Raw genomic sequence first — 23,757 nt, forward strand, 5'->3', positions numbered from 1 at the left:
TTACACAGAATAATGCATTAGTGTCTTTAATTAAGCCTATTAATATTGCTTCAAATATGAATTGCAATTCATTTAGGTAAATATAGGGTACTCATAATAATTTTGCTATATCATTATCATTTCACATATATTTTGGTAAGTCTCTTTGCACTTTATATGTTATTACAGCATCCAAGGTTTAAAGGCACCTAAAAGAAAGCTTTATAAAATGGAATCTTGACATAAGACCATGTAGCACCTACTTCACCTTTCTTGACGTTTTCAGTGCTCACGTTATACATCTAATATTGCTATCTATTATCTAACACATGAAGCATTTAATTCTCACATAGATGTTTCGGTGTTATACTTTCATTTATCACATTTATCTAATCATAAGACCACAGGCCACAAACATGTCTGTTTTCACATCTACTTATTTACTGTTATATGTTAATAAAATGGCTTTTAACATTCTGAATGCTTTTACAATGCAGTATCTAAATCAGAACTTAATTTGTGTGTGTTTTTTTAAACGAGTAGCCTAATACACATTTTGTCATTTTAATGTAATATAATGTCACAAATTATTTCTGTGTGAAATTGTCCTAACAAGATGCGGGGTTAAACCTCTGCTCTATCATAATTTAAGTCTAACACTTGCCACAACTATACTATCATAAGTAGTTCTCTGACTATTATTGCTTTGTTACCAGACTTCAACATATTGTATGCACTATACCAGGATTATTTTGATTTGAAGATTTTCAAAATAAATGATTCAATAACTTTATTATTAAGGCGTTTTATGGCGTGCAGCTTATAGCATGTGATACTAGAATTTTCTGAGACAATATCAGGGCCCCACTGCTTGAACATGTTTCAAATCCTCCACACAAAGTAGCTCGTGAAGCTTGAACTTTGGTTTATCTCTTGCACGAACATTGCAGGAACTTGGGGCCTCATTTATGAGGCCCCTTGCTCCGCCTGAACATCACTTTTTGTGACTTTCGGAGGTGCAGGAGCCTGCTCCATATATACGAGGCAGCATAAAGCCACTTTTTTGGCTTAAGCTGCCTCATAAATATGGTTCCCTTTAAAACAGTTTTCTGCGTTAAAGTGGTTTTCCATGGGTATTGCTGAGGGCATTCCCAGCAGCTTCCATGGCTTTTTGATACTGCCCCCAATTTACAAGAAATCGTATATATCTGAGGCAACGCCAAAAACTACGAGCACAACGAGGAGAAATGTCATTATTTCTCCTCATTTTTCCCTTTTCTATGTGATGTGTGCTGCAGCACACATAGAAAGAGGAAAAAGCCTCTTGTGATTTTTTTTGTGCAGGAAGGTTTCCCTTGCTGCACAAAAACAGTCATCCCCTCAACGCAAGCACCCTTGCACCATGGTGCAAAGGTGCCTGTGTGCCTGTGTTGGCGCACGGCAGCCCAGCACAGGGGAAATGGACAGGAATGTGTCATATCTCATATTTACAGTGCTTGATTATAAGGCAGATAAATATTTGACTTCTGGGGCACAAACTAAATATTTAGGGCAGATTTACAAAAAACTGACACATCTATACAGATGCGTCAGTTTCCGTGCAATCCATACGAAATTCTTGCGCCACCATGGATGCGCTGTATTTACAATACAGGACACCATGCGCAAGGATTGACAGATGCATCAGAAATTCTTACGCAGCTGTTGGCTCAAAAGTCACGCATTGCTGGAGTCATGTCGCAAGCATCACGCCACTCCAACAATGCAAGGGGAGACCTATTCCCAATACACTGTATCACTCCTTAAGCCTGCTCCAAGCAGGAGTAGGGTTTTGACGCAGTTGTGTCCTAGACATGGCACAGTGAAATCTTGTAGAATTCACTGCGTCACTTGTAAGAGGTTTTCCCCCGTGGGAATGCCCACCCTCCGTACATTATACCTGGGACTGGTATAATGGGGCACTGGGCTTTACAAGGTGGCTCATCTTCCTAGATGCCTTACGCTGTAAATGGGCTGCAATGTGGTGCATTGTTTACGCCACCGCTGTGTCACAAAAAGTGACGAAACTGTGGCGCAAAAGTGTTGTAAAGGGCTTGTAAATTTGCCCTCAGTTTTGCGTCGGAATGATATATTATATAGTGAAAGTTTGTGGGAAAGTGATTTTTCATGGTAGATACAGTGCTTAATTTGTGCCGGAGCTTTCCGGTGCTTAGCACCGGCACTTAATTGGCAGGGCCGGGTCTACGCATCTCCCATGTGCGTCACACATGCATATTGATATTTTTTTTAATGTACCTAGTCTGATCGTAATAATACTCTGTGCTCAGCATGTTCAATCATGCAGGTCACAGCGAGCGGTTAACAATCGGCTGCCCTGAGGCTACCTGCCTGCCTGCAGTGACATCCATTCGTCCGGTCTGAGAGAATAAAATGATGTATATTGCAGTTGCTTGCGATCATGGGGCCGCAGCCCTTGGTTAATTACTGTCTGTCACACACACTGATTTATTGCGGCGCCAGGCGCCGGCTGGATTCGGTTTCTGTTCCGTTGAACATTTATTTCACAGGAAATGCCTCGTTTGGAGCACTTCAACCCAAAATACTGTGCACACTGACTGCCCTAAGGAAACACTGGTCTTGTGGTATTGGAGAGCAAAGAAGGGTAAACAGCAGCGTGAGACTCCACCCAAGCAGATCTCTCTGCAGCAGGCGTGTTAACCCCCAAACTACCTCAAAGAGAGACGTGTTTTTTCAACCATATAGGCCCGCGTGAGCTGTCAGGAGTGCTTTCAGACTAGTCTCCGTCCTCAGATGTCAGCCCATGCACTGCTCCTTTAAACAGAGGTGCATTGTGGGAGCTGTGTTAATGAGGCACTTCTAGGGTTCAAGACAGGTGCACTCTCCAGTCGGGACACTGTGAGTGGGATATTGGTAGTGCTGCCAGCTGACCATGCTGCTTGCACCACGCTGAAGCAGCATAACGGATGGGCAGCCTCCACCCTTCAGGTTCACCTGAGCCCGGGCGCTGGTGGCAGATGAAGCATTCACTGTGTGTTGTGTCTCTTCGGCTCAACTGTGAGAAAACTGAAATGCTAAGTTAAATTATTAAATTTTTTAGATAACTACATTCCCTCTCTGCCCACGCCGTCACGTAGCCTCACCATCCCCTGGCACCTAAGCCTGAAAACAGCTGTTACACACCCCGGGACCCCCGAGCTGCCGTGGGTGGCATTGGAGAAGGATGGGCGTTCCCAGGAGTCCACATGGCTCCACATCGTACTGTGGCCGACCTCAGCAGCTAAGTAGGCCGGTCAGGGCATCTAACCCAGGGAACACCCAGAGGCACCAACACCCGGCGAATGCGAGGGAGAATGAATGGAGACTGAGGGGAGACTTTCCTCGGCATGGCAGAGGCCCTTGGCTGCGGGACCTGCGACCAGCTGACCCCCCACCCCCTAAGCGCAGCGGAGTTAATGATAGATTATGGAGTCATAACGCAGCCCCCAGCCCCACGGCGCATACTTCAATGATGGTACCCAGCGACTGCGAAGGGAGCAGAGAATGAGGAGAGACGAATATGTAAGTCATCATGTACCGAGAATGTGGTGTATTTTCTAATAAGAGCACATTAGTGCCACACATCTTTATACAACCGCAAATGGTTAATAATTGTTCATGGAGCTTTGATTCATTTTTCTTTTTCGTTTTGTTTTCAATGACGGGGTGCATGTAAACTTTTGTATCTGCACTTTATTATCGGGTTTAAGGTCATAGTTAATATATTGTTTATCTAAGCAGCAATCACTACATTTGTGCTTTTAACAATCATTGTGATTATCACTATTCATGTGAATTGACTGAGGAGTCGAGTGATTAGTATAATTTTAACGTATTAGGCATGGTGAGTGCAGAGGGTCACATATTTCTTATATTTCTTGACACAACTTGCGGTCACATGTTTGTAAATGAACTCCGCCGCATGTTTAAAAGGATTGTTTATTACGAGTTTGCCAGTACTGGAGTTTGCTATCAGTTTGCTTGGAGGATGGTGTAATGGGGCGCTAAGCTGCCAACATTGGCACATGGTGTGAATATGCTGGGTTCCACACTGGATCTTATCTCTACACATACCGTGAGCATTTTGCTTATGTTTTTTTTAGTTTTCTGTTGTTGCTTTTATTCAGGCCACCACTCCGCACGGGCCGCATTGATTGGCAGAGCAGCTCGCTAGTGCTCTTCGCAGGCGGGCCCCTGTTAGTGCACTTTAGTTCAGTTACTTCTTAGAGTTTCTTGTACATCAAATCAAATTGATTTTTGCTCGCAATAAAGTGTCACTCATAGTCGTTGAAATGTCACTCATAATTACAATGAAATTATGAAAATGTCACACATAGCTATCTGAAACCTTGGCAGCTATGTGAGTAGGATTTTGGTAGTGCTGCCAGCTGAGCATGCATGATGCTGCTTGCACCATGTTGTAGCAGCATAACGGATCCCCCGGGCAGCCTGCACCCTTGAGGTTCACCTGAGCGCGGGCGCTGGTGGCAGATGAATCACTCACTCTTGTGAGCCTGCGGCTCAACTGTGAGAACTGCGGTAGGCTGCGAGAATAAGTGCGGGTGGAGCCACTAGCGCAAGTGGGTGGAGCCAGTGCAGGAAGTGGGTGGAGCCAGGGGAAGTGGGTGTGGCATCCTAAAAAAAATTGAGCACCTGGACTTCATATTTTACAAATTAAGCACTGGGTAGATACATTTTCTTAAAGGTTTAAATAATGATTTTGGTATAATATGGAAATGCAATTGTATCTATCCCAAAGAAGTATTACCTTAGTGGTAAACTCTTTGGGGAATAAGGAGGTGTTTATTTCTATGAATCTGACAGCTGGAGATTTTAATATTCCGTCTTAGTATGAATTTTTTTTTCAAATCTCAGCATGGGGGTTTAGATTTTTGAAAATGAATATGTTTCTGATACTGCAAATGGAACTGTTGTCATATTCAGATGGATAGTTCAATTATGATATAATGATACGTTCCTCTGTAAGGAATCTTTTACTTCAGATGAGAGTCTGAGATGTGACAATTGGGCTCAATTGTTTTTTATTTTATTTGAAAATGGAAACTTTTAATTTAAGAACTTTATGAATTATGATGGTTTTCTGTTTGTGATTATTTAAATGGAGATCTTGTCTAAAAAACATCATTTGAACAACAGCAAAGCGTAGAACAACATTTCTCACAGACGTAATGTGATTGGTGCTAGCTTCCCACTTCCAGTTCATACTGTATTCTGGATCCAGCACCTGAAATCTATGGCTCTTTTCTTTAATAAACCCTGCTGTCAGAGTTTCACTATAGAAAATGAGCAACTACCTTGATTGGTGTACCTTCAAGCCCTTTAACGAACCTGTATTAAATGTACGTACCTGCAGGGCATATTCAGCTTTTACAGCAGACTGGACGACAATAAATCTCAGAGGACTTAATGACGCTCACGAAGTCTCATGCTATGAATTAAGTTGGCACAAAATGGTCATCGAGTGCGTAGGACCTTTTTAACATGTCTGCAGGAAGTCTACACTCGCCTGTAGTAACTGGCACGGGGAATGCATTGATTATACGCTGACCTATACATCAGAGGCCTAGTATACTTGAGTTCAGTGAATAGGATACTGCATGTCTTGGATGGATATATGAGCATGTGGATCTCCTTAGCGCCCTCTCAACATTCTATGGTAAGTGCAAATGTGCCTCTACATTGGTCTTTGGGCACAGGATCTACAACTGCTGAGTCAAGTTGATAATTAAGACTCCCACACAACAGGTTGTGTGCCATACTCGCATCTTTAATTTAAACCTTACTTGATTAAATAGAGGTGGTCCAACATACCTTTGTGCTGACTAGAGAGACTTCAAAATATATATATATATATAAAGATAGATAGGTCCCATCTAGATAGGTCTGATTTAGGCAAACAATGCATCCTTCCCTTTTGGAAACACTGCACTCTGTTTTCAGTCTGACTCTAAAGGCCATTTAGCTTCATGTAATGAGGTGCAATGTGGAAGTTATTCACTTGAAATCATCATAGACCCCTCCTCCATTAGTTGGTCAATCTTCTACTCCTTGAAGGAGAGTGTGGGAGAGTATATAGCTATGTACTAGATATATTTTAGCCCCACTCACAAGATTCTGGAATGGTATTACATTAAACCCGCCCTCACCCAGGTAGGTTGAAGGCCATACATTGGTGAACCAATATATGTGTCACCCACTCGCTTCTGAACCATAAGTCAGCTGAGTCTAAGAGTTCACGCTTACTGACTGCTTTGAGCCAAGACTGAGTTTGTAGGATTCAGTGTGGACCAGGATAGCCCCAAGAAATGAATCAGCCAGTGAGTTGAATCAATCAGCCTACTGCTGGCCTACGCACCCTTTGGTACTCTGAGGGTCCTTTCCAGCTTTTAGAAGAACCCTTCCAATACTAAGATCTCCAGAATGGAAAGATCATCCTGCTGTTTCCTACCACTGGGAAGAGGGCAGTTCAACAACTATAGGACAATGAAAATTTGCTTCTAAGTCTTTAGCCAGCATGTCCTCTTGAACCAGTTTCCTAAGGTGAACATCACTTACACCAGTTCTTGCCCCACTTATATTGTGTGCATGCCGCTTATGAATGCAGGCTTCTGTGTCCCCCTTGACATTTACTGAGTTACTGGCACCCTCTGAAGGGTTGGCCATCATATCGCATGTACAGAGATACACTTACACATCACATCCAATCTTCCTCAAATGCACTCCTTTAGGAAATATATATTTACTAGAGACATATTGATAAAGGTGCTCCCTTATCCTTTATTACTTCATGTCCTTGTTCTTTCCATCCCAACCCATTGCTCTGATTGGGAACATTTTCCACTGGCACAAAGGTTTACTAAAGCCATCCAGTTTTTTTAAACATTGCAACCATCACCGTTTGATGAAACTCCCTAAACTCTTTTTCACATATGCATGGGGATCACCGGTTCAGATTCTTGCAGAGATCTGCTATTTCTGGGATTTGAATTAATGGTTAGGAAATGTGGCAAGTATAGCCCGAGTGCATACATCGAGCACCAAAGGATTCCCTGTACCCAGTTGCCCTGCCCCGTGTGCAGATTACCCCGCACTTTCCTAAAGCTCAAGCAATCCAAATAGATGTTGGACGATTTAACAACTCTGCTATTGTATAGAAAACTGATATGGTTAAAACACAGAGGGCAATTATGATGGGTGCAAGTGTTGTTTGTCATTCAGACTAGCCGAATCAACTTGACTTTTTCGAAACTGCTTGGCTGCCATTTGACTGGATTAGCCCTGTGTTTCTACCGGTGAGAATAGCTAAAGTCACCTTCACATTCTTGGGCGTGTTGTGTGGCCCAATAATGCATCGTGAGCTACAGGACACTACAGGTACTGTTACTGAACAGACAAGATAATGGTGATTTTCATGGTTTAGAATACACATGTAGACAGTACTTTAATTTCATCTTAATAGCGGATTCCTTTTAGAATGTTGTTGATTTTTTATAGCATTGTTGTAACATTAAGAACATTATCATTAATCTTTAGCACACTTTTGAACGTCACATTGAAGTTTAGCAGAAGCCAGGTTGATAGCTTACTTCTATTTTATTTCAGGTAGGACCAGTAGAAAATTGTTTGGGTTTAGTTGCTTACATGTAACTTAAACATCTTATGAGTGGCAATATAGACATTTCCAACTGATTCCAGGATCAACAGGGTATTTTTGTCTAATGAGTTATGTTGGTTTGGGTTCTATTACCTATTTAGCAAGTTGAACTTCCACTGTATTTCCTTCTGGGCACATTGGGCCTGATTATGATGGTGGTCAGACTTTCGTCCGACTGCCATCCTGCCGGGAAATGGACCACCCGACTTGCTGTTGGCATTCCTGCCATTGGTAGTAGGATGTGACCGCCTTCAACGCAGTTACAATGTATATATTTTGTATTGCAGCATGTCCTGCGAGCTGCAACACACACCACAGTACAAAATAAACACATTTTGCCCCTCTCTGCACTATGTGGCAGGCACCATGCGGTGACTGCCACATGGTGCAGGGATTTGTAGGGGAGCAGCATTGGTGCCCCCAGGGCCCATAGCAGAGGCCCATGTCAATTTCTACCTGCCTTTTCATAGCGAGTAACCGCCATAAAACGGCCAGTGGAAAAGGACCTTGTAATCCCTACGGCAGTGCCTGAGCAGACACCACCACAATTGTAGGGATTGCAGTCCCTCCAATGGTCCGACGGGCTTCTTGAGCCCGTTGGATCGTAGCAGCCGGTCTCTCTGACCGCCCACCATCCGCCCGCCACTGTAATGCGACGAGCGGACATCCTTCGTCCGATGGCCTGACAGTGGTGGTCCCACCAACACCGTAATTAGGCCCCTAGATCCCAGTATGGTTCAATCAATTCAATCAAGAGAACATACTTGTGAATAAAAAACCCTCCTACAAAGAACTCACCAAGAGTTACCTGCATTTCTAAACATTTGACTCCTTAACCTTCAATCAATTTTTCCCTATCTAGATTTGGATATGACTGGAGGTCCCCACAAGCGTTCTGTAGTTTCAAGAAGTAATACAAGTACCCTCATCACATTAAATAAAGGTAATGGTTCAGTCCAATCAAGAGAATTTAGTTGAGTTTGATTACATGTTTGAGGCTCTAAAATCAACCCCACTGAAGCTGGCAGACACAACCACTCCAGGCCAGGGACGATGCATCTATTTCTTATCAATGCACATCTCAAATCTAAGTCTTCCTTTAACACTAATATAACAACTGATCTGGCTAGTTTGCTTAACTTTGCTTCAAACCATAGATATGCTAATATACTACAATGTATTCAATTTCTACATGCCTATATTAGGAATTAGAAATGACCACCTTATTCTACTTCCACCGAGACCTCTGCACAGCGTGATTCTCATCCTACTTTGGCATACTATAGAGTGTAGGTATGCAGAGCGCGTGATGTGTGAGTATGTGGGTTGAGTGGTGTGTGAGTAGAGGGAGAACAGTGTCTGAGTGTGCAAGGTGAATGGTGTATGTGTGTAGACTGAGCGATTTGTGAGGGCAGGGTGATAGATGTGGCAGTGTGGAGGGCGAGAGGTAAATTAAGTATGAACAGTGGTGTGTGAGTGCATAGAGAGGTGGGCGAGTGGTATTAGAGTGCAGGATGAGCAGTGCCTCTCTGCAGGTTGAGTGGTGTCTGGTTGCAGGATGATCGGTAGGTTAGTGCATTGTGAGAGATAGGTGGGTGCAGGGTGAGAGCTGGGTGAGTGTAGTGTGACGAGGTTGGTGTGTTCAGAGTGTACGTTGAAAGAGTGCAGGGCACATAGTGTATGTCTATAGGGTACAGGTTAAGTACAAAGTGAATGGGGCGAAATATGTGTAGGAGTACAGGTTAGATACATTGTTAGTGCTGGGGGAGTGTTGACTGTGGAGTCTCCATACAGCAAAGTATAGGGATTAAGTAGAAAAGTATATTTAGTTTCTAAAAAGTATTAAAACTATTCTTCTGTTAAATATTAATGTAAATTCATTTAATATATTTATTTTAGATGCAGAACAAAATGGAAAATGTTACAGCACTATTAGTTTAATGTTGAATTAAATCTTTAATTAACGTAAATATACTAAATTAAATAATTTCTGAAGTTTAAATTATTAAAATAATTCCCAGTTAAAGTAAAAAGAAATTATGCATTAATAATTCTTTAAAACTACACATAGAATTAATTTAAAGTAGTTTAATTATACTTGTATAAATAATGAATGTTTTTAAATAAAAAAAAATCTTAAATTTATATTTCCAACTATTTTAATATTTTACTTTAATTTAATATTATTTCCTACGGAATTTAGTTTTAAGTCCCTACCTCCATTACTTTCTCTAGGCGGCTGGGGTGCAGGACTTACTCCAGTTCTAAGTTCGAGTAATTTACTAAAGTTTTAGATCACTTTTTTGTAATAAATTTAGAGGCGTAGTTTGTTAATAGCAATAGGAATATTCTTCTGTAGGTGGGTGCATGCATCTCTCGCCCCCCCTAACGTTCCCTAAACCCATGTTTACTCCTTTCCAAACCCCTTCCTTATAGCAGTAAGTATTTCCCGCCACTCCCCCTGGTCCTGCCCACATTTACTACAAAATAGTAAACTTACAAATTTGAAACTCTCCATAGAAAAGATAGGAGAGTTGAAAGTTTAGATTTGCACTTGTAGGTTTGTGAATACAATTTTGTAGTACTATAGTGGTACTATTGTATTACTACAACATAGTAGAAACTGCAATTTGTCAATAAGCACCCTTGTGCTTTCATTTGCTGTTTCGCCTATGTACATTTGACATACATCAGCAAAAGTGTTCCTAGGGTGCCTTAACATCGGAATATGTAAATTAGTAGAAACTCATCATCATTCCTCTGACTCAAATGATTTCTGCGAAGGCTTGATTTATTACAAACTGTGCACGAACAAAAACATTGTATGGTTTTGGACTGAAAGTGTGCACAAGATAAACTCCACAAATGAAGCATAATAGAGGAAACTACCCACTTGGTAAAGTCTGCCAATTCACTTCTCGCAACACAATCCATATTACCCCATTACTCTTTGGCATATATTATCACAAGTGGCATGCACAGAGGCAAATCTAAAACCATTTCTTGAGAAAAAGACGCAGTAACTACTTCAGTCTCATTTTTCCTCTGCAAAGTAACTGCGCCTCTTTTGTAATCACTTCAATTAGCCCTATCTTAGTCATAGGTTGGTTGACGTTTAGGCTGCAATTAACCATTAAGACCTTATTGATGTGCCTAATGACAGGCACTAGCCCCACTGTGCAAAAACGTGCAGAAAGATTCTAGCTTTTCTCTAACTATTTAAGGAGTGCAAAAAGTAAACATGTTCTCTCTGATTTTCTTTGTAAGCTAAAAAACTGAGCAGCAGAAAGAAAAACGTTGTTTTTGTGGCTTTAAACAGCTGCATCATTTATGCTCTGTGACCTGACCTACCTTTCACCTGGGCTGCTGGGTCTGGCAACAGGCACTGAGACATCAGAACTCGACTGTGATAACTTATAATAGGCGAGTTCTGATATATTTTCTTTATAATGGGTGACTGTGTGGATCACAAGTTGCCAGTCATAAGGAAATTAGAGACCTCGTGTTTATTCAGGGATTTCAGAATCCCATGTATTATAAATGATATGTGTCACTGGGTTTTCTTGAGGAAAATAGTTCACTTCTTTCTGAAACCAAAGATCAAGTCTGTTTTCAAAATTAACAGTTCTAATATTTATTTAGAACACTTTATTTTGAAGCATGTTGCTGCAGGATGAAATGTATGCTGTGAAAAGCCGTACGTGAATTCATGTATACCTTATGTAATCAAACAACATGCAATTTGTCCTGGTTACCAAATTTACATTTCTACCCATAATGGGTGCATTTGTATCCCACAGAAGTCCTTGAAATAGGAGCATAAATTAAGCTGTGACACATACACACTATCTGGTCCCTGGTCCTTGGTTCCGGAAGCCCCACCAGTAGGGCCTTTAATACAGTTCATTTGACGTGTTAATCCATTGCCCACTGTTGTAATCCAAAAATATCAAGCTACCATATTTGTTGGAATATATTTGCACCCGTGTGCAGTATTAGCTTGCCACAACCACACAAACCATTTTGTTTCTCTCCACAGAATCCCTGCGATGACCGGCGGCACAGAGACATCTGGTCGAGGGACAAGACGTGCGACCGCTTGCCAACATTTTTTGTGATAGGACCACAGAAAACTGGTGAGATTTCTATGAATTTCAACTTAGTTACTTTATTAGTGCTGTGACCATCATAATTGGACTTTTGGATTATTTCCAACTCATAATCAGAAGCCAGATGCCCATCCCAACTGTGTCTGTGTTATTTCAGTGAGGTGAATCGCATTCCTCTTTGCTCTCTTCTTTATATTGTAAAATTACATGAATGTAATGACTCAAACAAGGTGAAAAAAATCATTTTGTTTTCATTGTGAGACACTGACAGCTGGTATTGAGCACTCAGTCTGTCCTCGCCAGGGTAATGTGTGAGTTGTAGGACAAATGCAATGTCGCCTAGATCCTCCGTTGTCATAGGTCTGTTCTGTGGCTATCTGGACTATGCATTCTGTCCCTGGCTGCATCTCAGCTACCTTATCTGTTCAACAACTTTGTTATTATTACAGCTGGATAACTCATCCCAGTAGGTGTCAGTCCTACTACTGCTCCCACATCTAACATTGTACCCCTCTCCCGCAGCAAGCAATGATCCTTCTCCCTACACCTTTAAGTACAACTCCCTTATGGCTATTCCACCTTTCAGTGCTCAGATCACCATTTTGTACCACCCACCAACTGCACTTAGCACCTTCTTCTTCTAAGACCATGTCACTAATATCAAATTGTTTTCACCCAACACTCCTGTTATCTTTCTGAGCTAATTTAATTTGCACCTAAGTAATAATGTGGAACCAACCCTGTATACCCAAATTCCCTCATTTCACTTCCTCTTAAAAGTTAATTCATTGCCAACTCACACACATTCCAAAGCACTAAAACTAATTCTTCTGTCTAAAAATATAGCCATCTCCCCACCAAGCTCCCTTCTTCCTTTCTTAAATGCAAATACGTTACCAAACAAAAACACTCACTAAGAGCTAAGCCTTCATTCTTCAGTTAAATTCACAACATTTGGCAATTCAAATTACTCACTAAGAACGTAGCCTTGGATTGACCCCAATATCCAATCGATGAAAACAAAAACATGCACAGTTCCCCGAAATGGAGACAAGGACACACTCCCAGAGGAAACACAAACATTTCCTAAACAAACTCACTTAGGTACAGAAACAGAGCACAATCTACTCTTTTTACTTTCAAAAAATAATTAACCCTCTGCACTTACATACTCAACAAATCACCTCTACCACAAACTCCCTACCCTCCCTGCCTGGCAATTCCCACATTGAGGGCCTGATTTAGAACTTGGCGGACGGGTTACTCCTTCACAACAGTGACAAATATCCTGTCCGCTGAAATATAAATCCCATTATATCCTATAAGATTTATTTTTCGGCGGACGGGATATCCGAGTTCAAAATCAGGTCCCAGTCTCCTCTTTCTGCCCCCCCCTTCTCCTACTCTCTAGTAACCTCAATTAAAGCCACTAAACTATCTATGCTACAGCCCATATCTCCTGTTTAATTGCTTTCTTACTGAAAATTACCATATCTTTTAGTAGCATTATTTCCCATTTAGGCCTATTGTATCGACTATGCAAAGATGATATTCAACTCATCTCCTCTTTTCCAACTTTAACCCCTGACCTGCAGCTCAAGCCTCCAACAGCCTCAAAGCCATCCTGCACTGGATGTCTCTCCATTACCTTCTGCTGAACTCTTCTAAGACACACCTTTCCTGTGCCCCTTTTTAAAGTGTCCCTTCATCTCCTTCGCACCTGACACTCTTATTCCAACAGCTTAAACTAGACACCTTTCTGTCCTTTTTACATCTACCAGGCACCTTCAGTGCTTCCTAAGCACTGGTGATACTGCTGCTAGACATTATCTACTGAACGTATTCAAACTCTGCCTCACTCTCTCCTTCCACACTGCTAAAGTACTGCTCCCTGCAATGACCAGCAGAAAACTGAACTAATGCAACAATATATTACTGTCTCTTCCTGCATTACTTCTTTCCATTGAAAAGATTATACACTTTATCATTAGGACTCTGTGTAAGTCCAGAAACGTAGCCCTAGCTCTTGCTCTTGATGCCAGCATGTTTGACTATCCACCAAAAATAGGGTGCTCTAGAAACCACTCATCCTGGTCTTCAAAACTGTGAGTGTACTGTCCATAGCTCCCTACCTAAAATCCTGATTAGGTAATTACACTCAGAGAATCTTCATTCATTGATACTAAGGGGCCTATTACAATGGCGGGCGGACACATCAGGGCACGGGACCGTCCGCTCATGTCGCGGCAGTCCCGCCATTCAGGTTAGGGGGCGCCCGCCACACTGGCGGGCCCATCCCGCATTTTTTCCATTGCGGCGGGCAGTGCTGCAAGCAGCACCCGCTGCAATATTAAAAATGCATGTTGTGGCACTGCGCGGTGCCTGCCACCTTGTGCATACATATGCGGGTGGGTACCATAGATACCCCCCATGTGCACCCTCCCAACACCCTGGGGCCCGCTATGGGCCCCCAACAGCAAAGACTGCAAGCTCTTCCATGCCGCCATAGAAAGGCTGCTCACCGCCCGCATCATAATATGGATGGCGATGTCTTGCAGAGACCGCCACCATATTATTCAGGTTTTCCACCCAGCGGATAAGCGGCGGACGGTCTTTCCGTCTGCCACGGACCCCCCCCCCCGCCATCCTAATGTGGCGGGGGATCATTCATGGCAGGATGGCGAGCGGATCGCTACCGCCGGCCCGGCGGGGTGAACCGCCCGCCATCCTAATAGGCCCCTTAGTGTTCTGGCAACACCAAAACCTCTCTGTGCAGCATCAGATTTTGCTTACTTGCTTGGGCCTTTTCTCTAAAGCCCACTGCTTTATGACATGTCTCTCTCCTTCTCAATATAGAAGGAAAATTAGATTAATTCTTATGCTTTCCTTTCTAACCTTTTTTAACCTCCTGGTCACATCAGACCTCTCTTTATGCTAACCATGTTCTAAAGTAAATGTATATATCGTAAGTGGATTTAAAAAAAAAGGCATATTTTATTTATTTTCAAGGCAATGAGCCTGATTTATATGTTGGTGGGCTGGGAACTCCGTCATTGATCTCGTTTCAGGATTGTCTTTTAAAAAATTAAAAAATAAAACTGTTTGGTGCAAGGCTGTGCCATGTTGAGGGAGCCCTGCATTGACAGGAACTGCTGGGATGGTGGTTTCTGCCAATGCTTTATAAATGACCGCCAGCTTGGTGGTCATTTATAAAGCTGGTGGTCTGGACCTTAGCCAGGGAGACAGAGGAATTTACTATATCACCCTAGTGGAACAATGGCCCAACTGCCGAAAAATAAATTGGGCCCAGTGTCTCAAACAAATAAAATCCATGCAAACACATCTTCAAATATAGTATAAATAGAAATAGGATCCACATTAGAACAAAAACCTTTCAAAAAATCGTCAAAATATACAACAAATTGCAACATAGACGTAAAATGTATTCAGCTTACTATAAAGTAGTCCATGTAATACCTGCCTGTTTACTAATGCCAGTGATGTGCAATAACATTTCATAAGTAACTTGCAAGACCAGAACCCTTACATACAAATTTAAACTCACTTACTTTCCAAACAATTAAGTTGGAATGAAGTTATAAAATAGCATATTTCATATTAAAACCTCATTAAAACTTTGTCTTGAAGTTGCTTACTAATTAGAAGATAATCAGAAGCCTTTGTATCTAAATGTAAAAATAGCCTCCTGCTTTACATCATATCAACTTATTAAGACTCTTTTTGAGCACATTTTATATAAAGTGCCAGTAAAATTTGAGTCTAAAGATTTAATAGCAAAAAAGTGTACAAGCCAAATGATTCCAAGTCTCATACCTGAAGAATAGAGGTTTTAAAAGTCTTCTTCTTTCCATCATTAAAAATAACAGTCTACTAGCAGTTGGGTTTAGTTAAATTTGATACCAGTAGTCCCCATTCTGTACTATCTGCAGACCCTTGATCTTTCCTTCTGGGATTACACATATTGTAGCTCATAACAATATTTCTGAAAGATATTTGTGAAGATGATTTGACATATATGGGAAATGCTCTTCAGATCTTAACCACGGAAGAGTATTTGATATAGATGTTTTAGTTAATAGATATTGTTTGTCAATGTGTTCCTGAACCTTAGTCATTTTTGCATTTAATATTTTTTTATTCTTCAATACTGGGTTTACACATATCCTATCCCATAACACTATTTTCTGAAAATATTTGTGAAGAAAATGTGCACATGTGAGAAAGACACCGGAAGAGTTTGCGATATAGATGTTTTAGTTAACAGATATTCTTTGTTAATGTGTTCCTTAACTTTAGTCATTTTTGAATTTTATATTTTTTTAATCTTCCATACTGGATTTACACATTTCCTATCCTGTAAAAGGGTTTCTCTGAAGATATTTGTGAAGAAAAAGATTTGCATATGTGGGAAACAGTCTTCACATCTAAACCATAGAAGAATTTGCAATATAGATTTCTTAACAGATATCTCTGCCATTGCAGTCATTAGCGTCAACCATTTTTGTATTTAATACTTCTTTAATCTTACTCAGAGTCTCTGATTTCTCCAGTTGTAATATGTTTACCTCAATAATGGAATTGATCAAACAGGAAATAACTTGTTGGGAAAGATTATCTTTTTCACTTATTGTCGCCTTCCAGATAATAGAAAGTGTCTCAGTGCCTTGAGAGCATCTTAAGAAAACATAAAATGCAGGCAGTAAAGCATTACCATTAAATTCCAGGAGATTAAAAACAATCACAACCTTAGCACTGCAGGCTTAGCACTCAAAGGTATTGACAGGACGTTTTTTCTTCAACAGCTTTCCAAAGATGTCAGTTCACCCTGCTGTCCAATGCCAATAGCTTTGCGCCATACCAAGCTTGGGGAATTAATTTCCCCTGCATGGCTTTCTTTAATAGTACAGAGGAGAGGCACCAAATCATGAGTCAAATTTCTTTAGTGCATTTCTTGTCACCAAAAGATTTGTTTCCACTTCGAGCAGTGAATATTTCAATGGAGATTTTCTGAGAAATATAATCCTAAGTACTTATATGAGCATACCTGCTCTAAAGGAATATTAAAAAGAAACCATCATTTTTTTTCCAGGACCAGGAAATAATCATGGTTTTAGTCGTGTGTATATTTGTGGTTGGAAAAATATTATACAGTATTCGCTGAAAACTGATCTTTTCTTTGCGAACCTATATGAGTATAATCCATAATGACCAGGTCATGAACATGTATTAGGCATGAAAAGTTAACGCCCCCTATTTTCGGAGAATAAAATGTGGTCCTTGAAATAAAACTGGGAGGTTTAGATAGTCAAATATTAAATATCAATGGGGCAAGAGCACACACATGTTTCTAACCGTTTTTAACCAGGATCCTTGCCGTTAGCATGCCATTACCATTAATTTTCACCTGGGCTCAATTACATATGTGGAGAACCTAGAGAATTCTAAGTAAGGTATCTGGAATTTTAAAGTTGGCGAGCTTTTTCCAAAGCAAGTTCTGGTCTAACCGTCGAAAGCAGCCCGGAAGTTGAGGAAGCTGCAACACAGTTTCCTTGCTACTGCCGTGGACCTCCTAACAAGCACCCAAAGATCCAAACAATGGTCAATGTGCCTGGTTGGACTACTTGTAGGAGTGAGTGTAGGTAGTGACATTCCACGCAAAGGGAATCATCACCAGACAATAGTATCAGACGCGGGTTTGTGCAATGTAGTGTTTTGCAAATGTGCACTAGGCAGAAGACCCTGAGTTTCTTCTTTGGCTTATTGATTTCCTTTTTTGCTGTGCTGTCCTGCAGTGAGTAGTTGGTGGGGTTTTGAGTGCAATAAAACTAAGGCCCCAGTTTTCAATGTTTTACTCATTTTTACAAATAAAACAGACAGTAACCATTTATGTCATTCTCACTATCTATTGTTAAATATGGATAAAAATATAAAATAGGTCTTTTCTGAGTGATTCTCTGTACTGATTCTCGTGATGGCCAGGGCAGAGTGGCAAGATAGGGAAGTTAACAAAAAGTGAGGTTTCCTAACGAGAATGTTAACAGCTGCCGTAGTCCACATGAGTTTTGTACTATCATGTTTTGATATGAGTGTATTGATACCGGGGCTTAACGCAGGGCCCGCAGCCCCTACAATGGGGGAGGGGGGGCAGTCATCCAAGACCAAGTGGCAAGGCATACAGAGCATGTAAGCACAAGCTGAAAGCAAAAAATACAGCAGCAAGGGGGATTTCACGGTTTTCATGATACCTCAACTGTAGTCAACTTAAAAAATACTTTAAAGTGAAGCAATACTCATTTTCTTTGCTTTATTTGACTTTTTTATATATTTGTACCATTGCTGGGCTTTGCTTTTGGTAGAAGTTGAGGTAGCTCTGTGGTGAGGCCCTGGAGTGTGATATCCCGTTCAAGTAAGGATCTGCGGTGTGGGGACCCTTCAGAGTAAGGCTGTGTGGTATGAGACCTGTTTTTAGAGAAGCTAGTGGTCAGGGGACCCTTTGAAGTGAGGACTTGGGATTACTAAAAACCGTACTGCTTCAGACAGTATGCTGGCGCTTTTGTTTCAGTTCAACTATCTATACTTGTAAATGGCCCTTCATATCGATTTTCAAAAGAATCTGAAGTGTAATGATTTTATTAAAAAATAATCTATAGTGCAGCTTAATAAGGACTGAAAGTCATTAAAGAAAGCTCTACCTGCAATCAGCAGTTCCTATACAGATGTTTGCAGCCAATAAGAGGGTACAAGGAGCGGTATGGGTGCCCCCCCCTCCCCCATGTGGCTTACTCCAGTGCTCTGAAACCCAGTGACTGTGGTAAACTGAGAGAAGCAGCTGCAGTGATTGAAAGTTCAGATGCTAAGTGTGGAAGAGACAAGCCGGTAAGGAACTGTGGATGAGTGGTTACATGGCTAGTGTAAAATCTTTGAGTGATGCATCAAGTGGTACGTCTGAGATGGATTGGGATGTTGCCTCTTGCATCTTGACAGTTGTAGCTCTTGTGGTTTTAATCCCATTAAGGGCATTGGACAAGAGTCAGTCAATGACTGCAAATATTATATTTATAATGACAGCTAAGTGCTGGGTGCAGGAGTTGCAGTAAGGGCACCAGCACAGGCATATAACATACATTGTCTGCTGTGTTAGTGTGGGCAAGGGTCATAGCAGAGGTACCACACCCAGACATGAAGCCTGAGCCTGCTGGAGTCTTAAACAACAGGAGAGGTATTTCTCACAGAGCCATAGCAATGCTATACAAAATCATAAAATGGCACAAATGGCAAATCAAACCATAAATGCGTGGTTTGAGTGGACTTATTGAGTCTTTAGCTCCTCACTGGTGAATCAGTACCTGTTGCTTAGTAGACCTGATGGGACCCCAGATTCAAATAATTCTTGAATCAATTCATTACAGATTTCCTGTTTAGTTAGACCAAGTGTTCAGCTTCTGAAGCAGAACAAACACTCTGTTCAGTCCTACATCTCTCTTCCTATGCCTTGTTTCTAGAAGCAAGGTGGGGCATAAGCTCATTCACATATTCAGTCAGTGGCTTCTCTGTAGGCATTACCCAGAGAAAAGTGCAGGATAGCACAGCAAGTACGTGCCATGGGCCCATTCAACTTGTTGCCCTGTCCTGCAGGCTTCATTGTAGAAAAACCTCTATATCCCACTACCTTTATAGAAAGAAACACAAAAGAGAGATATAAGCAAGGCAAGCGGGCGGCAGGAGGATAAGAGTGGTGGCTGTCCACCTGGGTACCAAACACCTTAGAAGCAAGGGGACAGGAGCCTAAAGTGCTGCAGGAGTTTGTGAGAAGGAGCACAGGTGTGTGCGGTGCATGTCTGCTAGGATCTGAGCGGGGCTGCATGCAGTCTGTGCTTAAGGCTGCCGAGCAGGAAAACAAATTCCCAAAACAGAAACACAAGCATGGTGTGAGGAGGGAGGTGGCCGGGCACCAAAAAGCCTAGAAGCAAAGGACTGGGAGCCTAAAGTGCCGCAAGTGTAAGGCTACAAGTAATGGGTCTGTGCTCCTCAGGAGTGAACAGTTGACGAAAAGGAGGGATAAATAGGAAAGATTACCCACTTGGAAGCAATAATTTTTAAAGAACACTGAAAGAAAGAAATGAAAAGCAATGGGCAGTGTATAAGTCCACAACAAATTATACACAACATGTCTCAAAGAGACAGCGCAAGCGCTGCCTAGGCTCGACCTAAAGTATTTCACAGCTCCAATTAATCAGGTATGCTAATTTTTTTTCCATTAAACTAAAGCTGACAGTTTTATTGAAATCGGCCTGCTTCTTTAAGAGAACCTGGAGATAAAATACAGCTCCCTGGGTGCTAACAGAAATACCAACACTTATCTGAAAGCTGTATAGTGCCTTTCATGCCATGCTGCAGCTTCTAGAGTTACCAACAACACTTCACTACATTCATACCTTGATGACGTGTTATTGAAAATAGTGCTGCAGTACTAAAAAATAATTCATGTATGTCTTCTCATGTAGTTTTCTTGATGTCATCTGATGCAAAAAGTCACCCTGTGTGCCTTGGACACCCCCATTTTTTGCTGACTGGTACTGGTGGCAACTAACTCGGACTGTCCATAGGCTCTGTCTAACCAGGCCCAAGGCCAGTTACATGTTAATAACACCGGTAAAACACACACATACATGAGGGTACACTATATGTTAGGGTACACTTATAATTGGCATGACCTACTCTATAAGTCCCTAGTACATATCAGGGCAGGGGGATTAAAACTACCTTTGAGCCCCTAGAATATAATAGGCAGTTCAGAGGTCAGCAGCCCGTTCTGCACTTGCATGTGTGCACCGCTGAGAACCTGAGAGCTTTTTCAAAGCAGCCCTTTGTTGTAGCACTTCTTTTAAAAGTAGATTGTGCCCAAATTCGACTTGGGTGGTAGGGACACTTAAAATGTGCTAAACTACCATACTTTGGCATTTAAGGTACCCTAAGGTCTCCCCTATGTTTCCAAGGGGTGGGGGGGTCATATCATCATAATCAGGGCCCTGATAAAAGATGTTTTATATACCCTAATGATAGAGAAATTGCACATTTCAGTTTCCTCATTGTAGTGAAGTGCCTCCCAAAATCGGCTTTGGTCGTAGGAGCCCCGTGGAGTGAGGAGCTTCACTATTTTTGCATACTCCGGACCCCTAAAGTCTCCCCCAGGTGTCCCTGGGGTGGGCAGGGGTCATGTAATTGTAATCAAGGCCCTTATAAAATATGTTTTATATGCCCCGATGATGAAGAAATTGCACTATGCAGTCTCTTCATTGGAGATGCCTAGCCCCATAGGATAACATTGCAAAAGTTTATGAACTTATAATGAGCGCAAGGAATTAACGAAAAATTTCATTCAATGATTTAGAATGGTATTGCTAAATCCAATAATATGATATTGTTGATGTTATCCTAAACAATATAGAAAAGAAGTTATAAGACTTTCTTGTCTGTAAGCCAAAATTCAGCCTTCCAGTGGTCTTCCTTGATTGGTCATAAATAACAGCATAAACCAGGCTGCTTTGATGTAGTGATAAGTGGCTCACCCAGAGAGGCTCTCTTTTAGTGAGTGCTCTGCTACACAGGAATGCCAGAGCAGGAGGGAGGGTTGTAAGGCATGGAGCTTCAAAGAGGGATAAGACAGGCAGGGAATGCCAGGCACATCTACCCAATCTCGCTTCCCTGACCCAGTCAGATGGCAGGATTAAGGCAGTAATTTGCAGATGTTAGGGGGAGGAGGACAGCTATGTAAATAAGGCATACTGGAGGTTGATTTAACTAGTTCTTGCTCCTCTGCTGGGATTTCATCCATACTGAATTTTGGATGCATAGTGCTTTCTGGGAGAAGACATTTAGAGCCAGATGTAGGTAATCCCAGATTACCGATTCTTAAATACCGAATCATACCGATACGGTATTTAAGAACAGGCAAATGGGATGTAGGTAATTTTTCGTAACAAATTACCTAATCGGTAAGTTTTGGTAATTACCGAATCAGTATTTACCGATTCGGTAATTGCCATTCATTCCTATGGGCCTGGAGGCCCATAGGAATGAATGGCAATTACCGAATCGGTAAATACCGATTCGGTAAAAGGGGGAAACATTGAAGGGTGGCAGGGTGTCACTTTGACACCCTGTTGCACCCCTCAATTGTGTATGGGTGCACATGTTGCCGACATACATGCCCTAAGGGCATGCATGTCTGCAACATGGCACTGTTGGAAAAGCAAAAAAAAAGCTTTTTCCAAGGTTTTCATTATTTACCACCAACTTGTAGTTGGTGGTAAATAACGAATCATAAAAGGGGAAAAGCACTCATTTGAGTGCACCCTACATAGCAATATCGGTAATTTACCGATTCGGTATTTTAGGAAATCGGCAATTTACTGATTCCTTAAAATACCGATTTGGTAAATTACTGAATCGTTAAAATGCCCACCTACATGTCATTGTCCAAATACCGGTTGGTAACGGCCGAAATTCAGTAATTTCGGCTGTTAACGACCTGTATTTGTCTACCTACATCTGGCCCTAAGTGTTCAAGCTCTGGGGTGTTGCCCTGCACTACATTGGACAGGAGTGATCTACTGCTTGACCGCAGCTAACACTGAATAAATATGTGAGCGGTGCAGAACCCCTCAGATCTGCTGCTTGAAACTAAGAGAAGAAGAAGGCTTGCCAAGTTGGAAGCATGATTTTTACCATCAGGCTCTGCAATCTGACTGACTGCGCATTATCTGGAACTACAGCCCTTTGGATGTACCTTGCTTCAAGAGGAATAAAGAGTGGACTCCCTGCAAACTACATATTAACAGAACTCACCTGGACCATCACCACCAAGAATCCCTTGCATGGAGTGCGTCAAGTGGATTTGCAAGGGGTTTATCCAGGTTCATTGTGGGAATTGTGGTCCCAACCTTTCAAGGACCATCTTACACATTTCAGACCATTGGATTGTGTTTTGGACACTGTGGACCCTCAAGAGGAACTTCAAGAACAAGGTCCAGAAGTTTGGAGCAATTTTGGAATAAACCTTCATAAAGAGACTGAATCAACCATGAGAGCCAAGCCAGTACCTTCAACTGTTAGCCGGCCTGGCCTTCTGGTTTGCCCAGCTGAAAGGCTCTGAAGGCCAGACGAGTTCGACCGGGAGCTCCCAGGAAAGCAAGCCAGCGAACCCTCACCAAATTAGGACTGGTGAAGAGCATTAAGGGACCATGGCAGAAAAAGCTACAGAAATGTTTCTTAGTCAGAAGGTAAAATCTCAAACCGAGGCCTACCGCAAGGGGGTATCCAAGCAGGGCTCCATCGCAGTCAGCCTGAAACTTTGACTTTGTCACGGTCAAGTGCAACCAGATATCCCTAGATGGCGTTATAGGTTTCTGAGTGCTATAAGGTGCTAAGGGCCAGATGTATCCAGGCATTTTGCATTTGCAAACGGGCCAGGATTGGCCCTTTTACGAACACAAAAATGCCTTTTGCAATGTATCGAACTCTTGGCATCCGCAATACGGGGTAATCGCAATTTTTTGCGATTACCTAAATTGCGAATGCAGTGAGGGAATGCAATTCATGTAGCAATTACAAAATGCAAATTTGCATTTAGGAATCGTAATTTACCACCAACTTCAAGTTGATGGTAATTTATGATTCCTTTGAAAAATGCACAAAAGTGCTTTTTTCAAAAGTTCCATGTGGCGCGCAATCATGCCCTGAGTGCATGTGTGTGCACCACATGTGCATATTTATCTTTTCTGGGGGTGCATCAGGGGTGCCTTTAGGCCCCCTAGCACCCTCACAATTGCAAATTGCGAATGCATTCCTATTCATTCCTATGGGCTTATAGTCCCATAGGAATGAATGGGAATGCATTGCCTAAAGCGAATCACA

The 23,757-nt window shown here is 41.8% G+C and overlaps 1 protein-coding gene across 1 annotated transcript in view; it reads left to right on the plus strand.

The window, feature by feature from the left end:
- Positions 1–23,757, plus strand: part of LOC144819964 (bifunctional heparan sulfate N-deacetylase/N-sulfotransferase 4) — a 994,778-nt gene that overhangs the window by 812,972 nt on the left and 158,049 nt on the right. Inside the window, exon 7 of the mRNA XM_078677645.1 lies at positions 11,751–11,847. Coding sequence (XP_078533771.1) covers positions 11,751–11,847 — 97 coding nt within the window. The remainder of the gene's footprint in view (positions 1–11,750; positions 11,848–23,757) is intronic.

The sequence above is a fragment of the Lissotriton helveticus genome, chromosome 2_1 (assembly GCF_964261635.1).
Source record: "Lissotriton helveticus chromosome 2_1, aLisHel1.1, whole genome shotgun sequence".
In the NCBI taxonomy this organism is placed as follows: domain Eukaryota; kingdom Metazoa; phylum Chordata; class Amphibia; order Caudata; family Salamandridae; genus Lissotriton; species Lissotriton helveticus.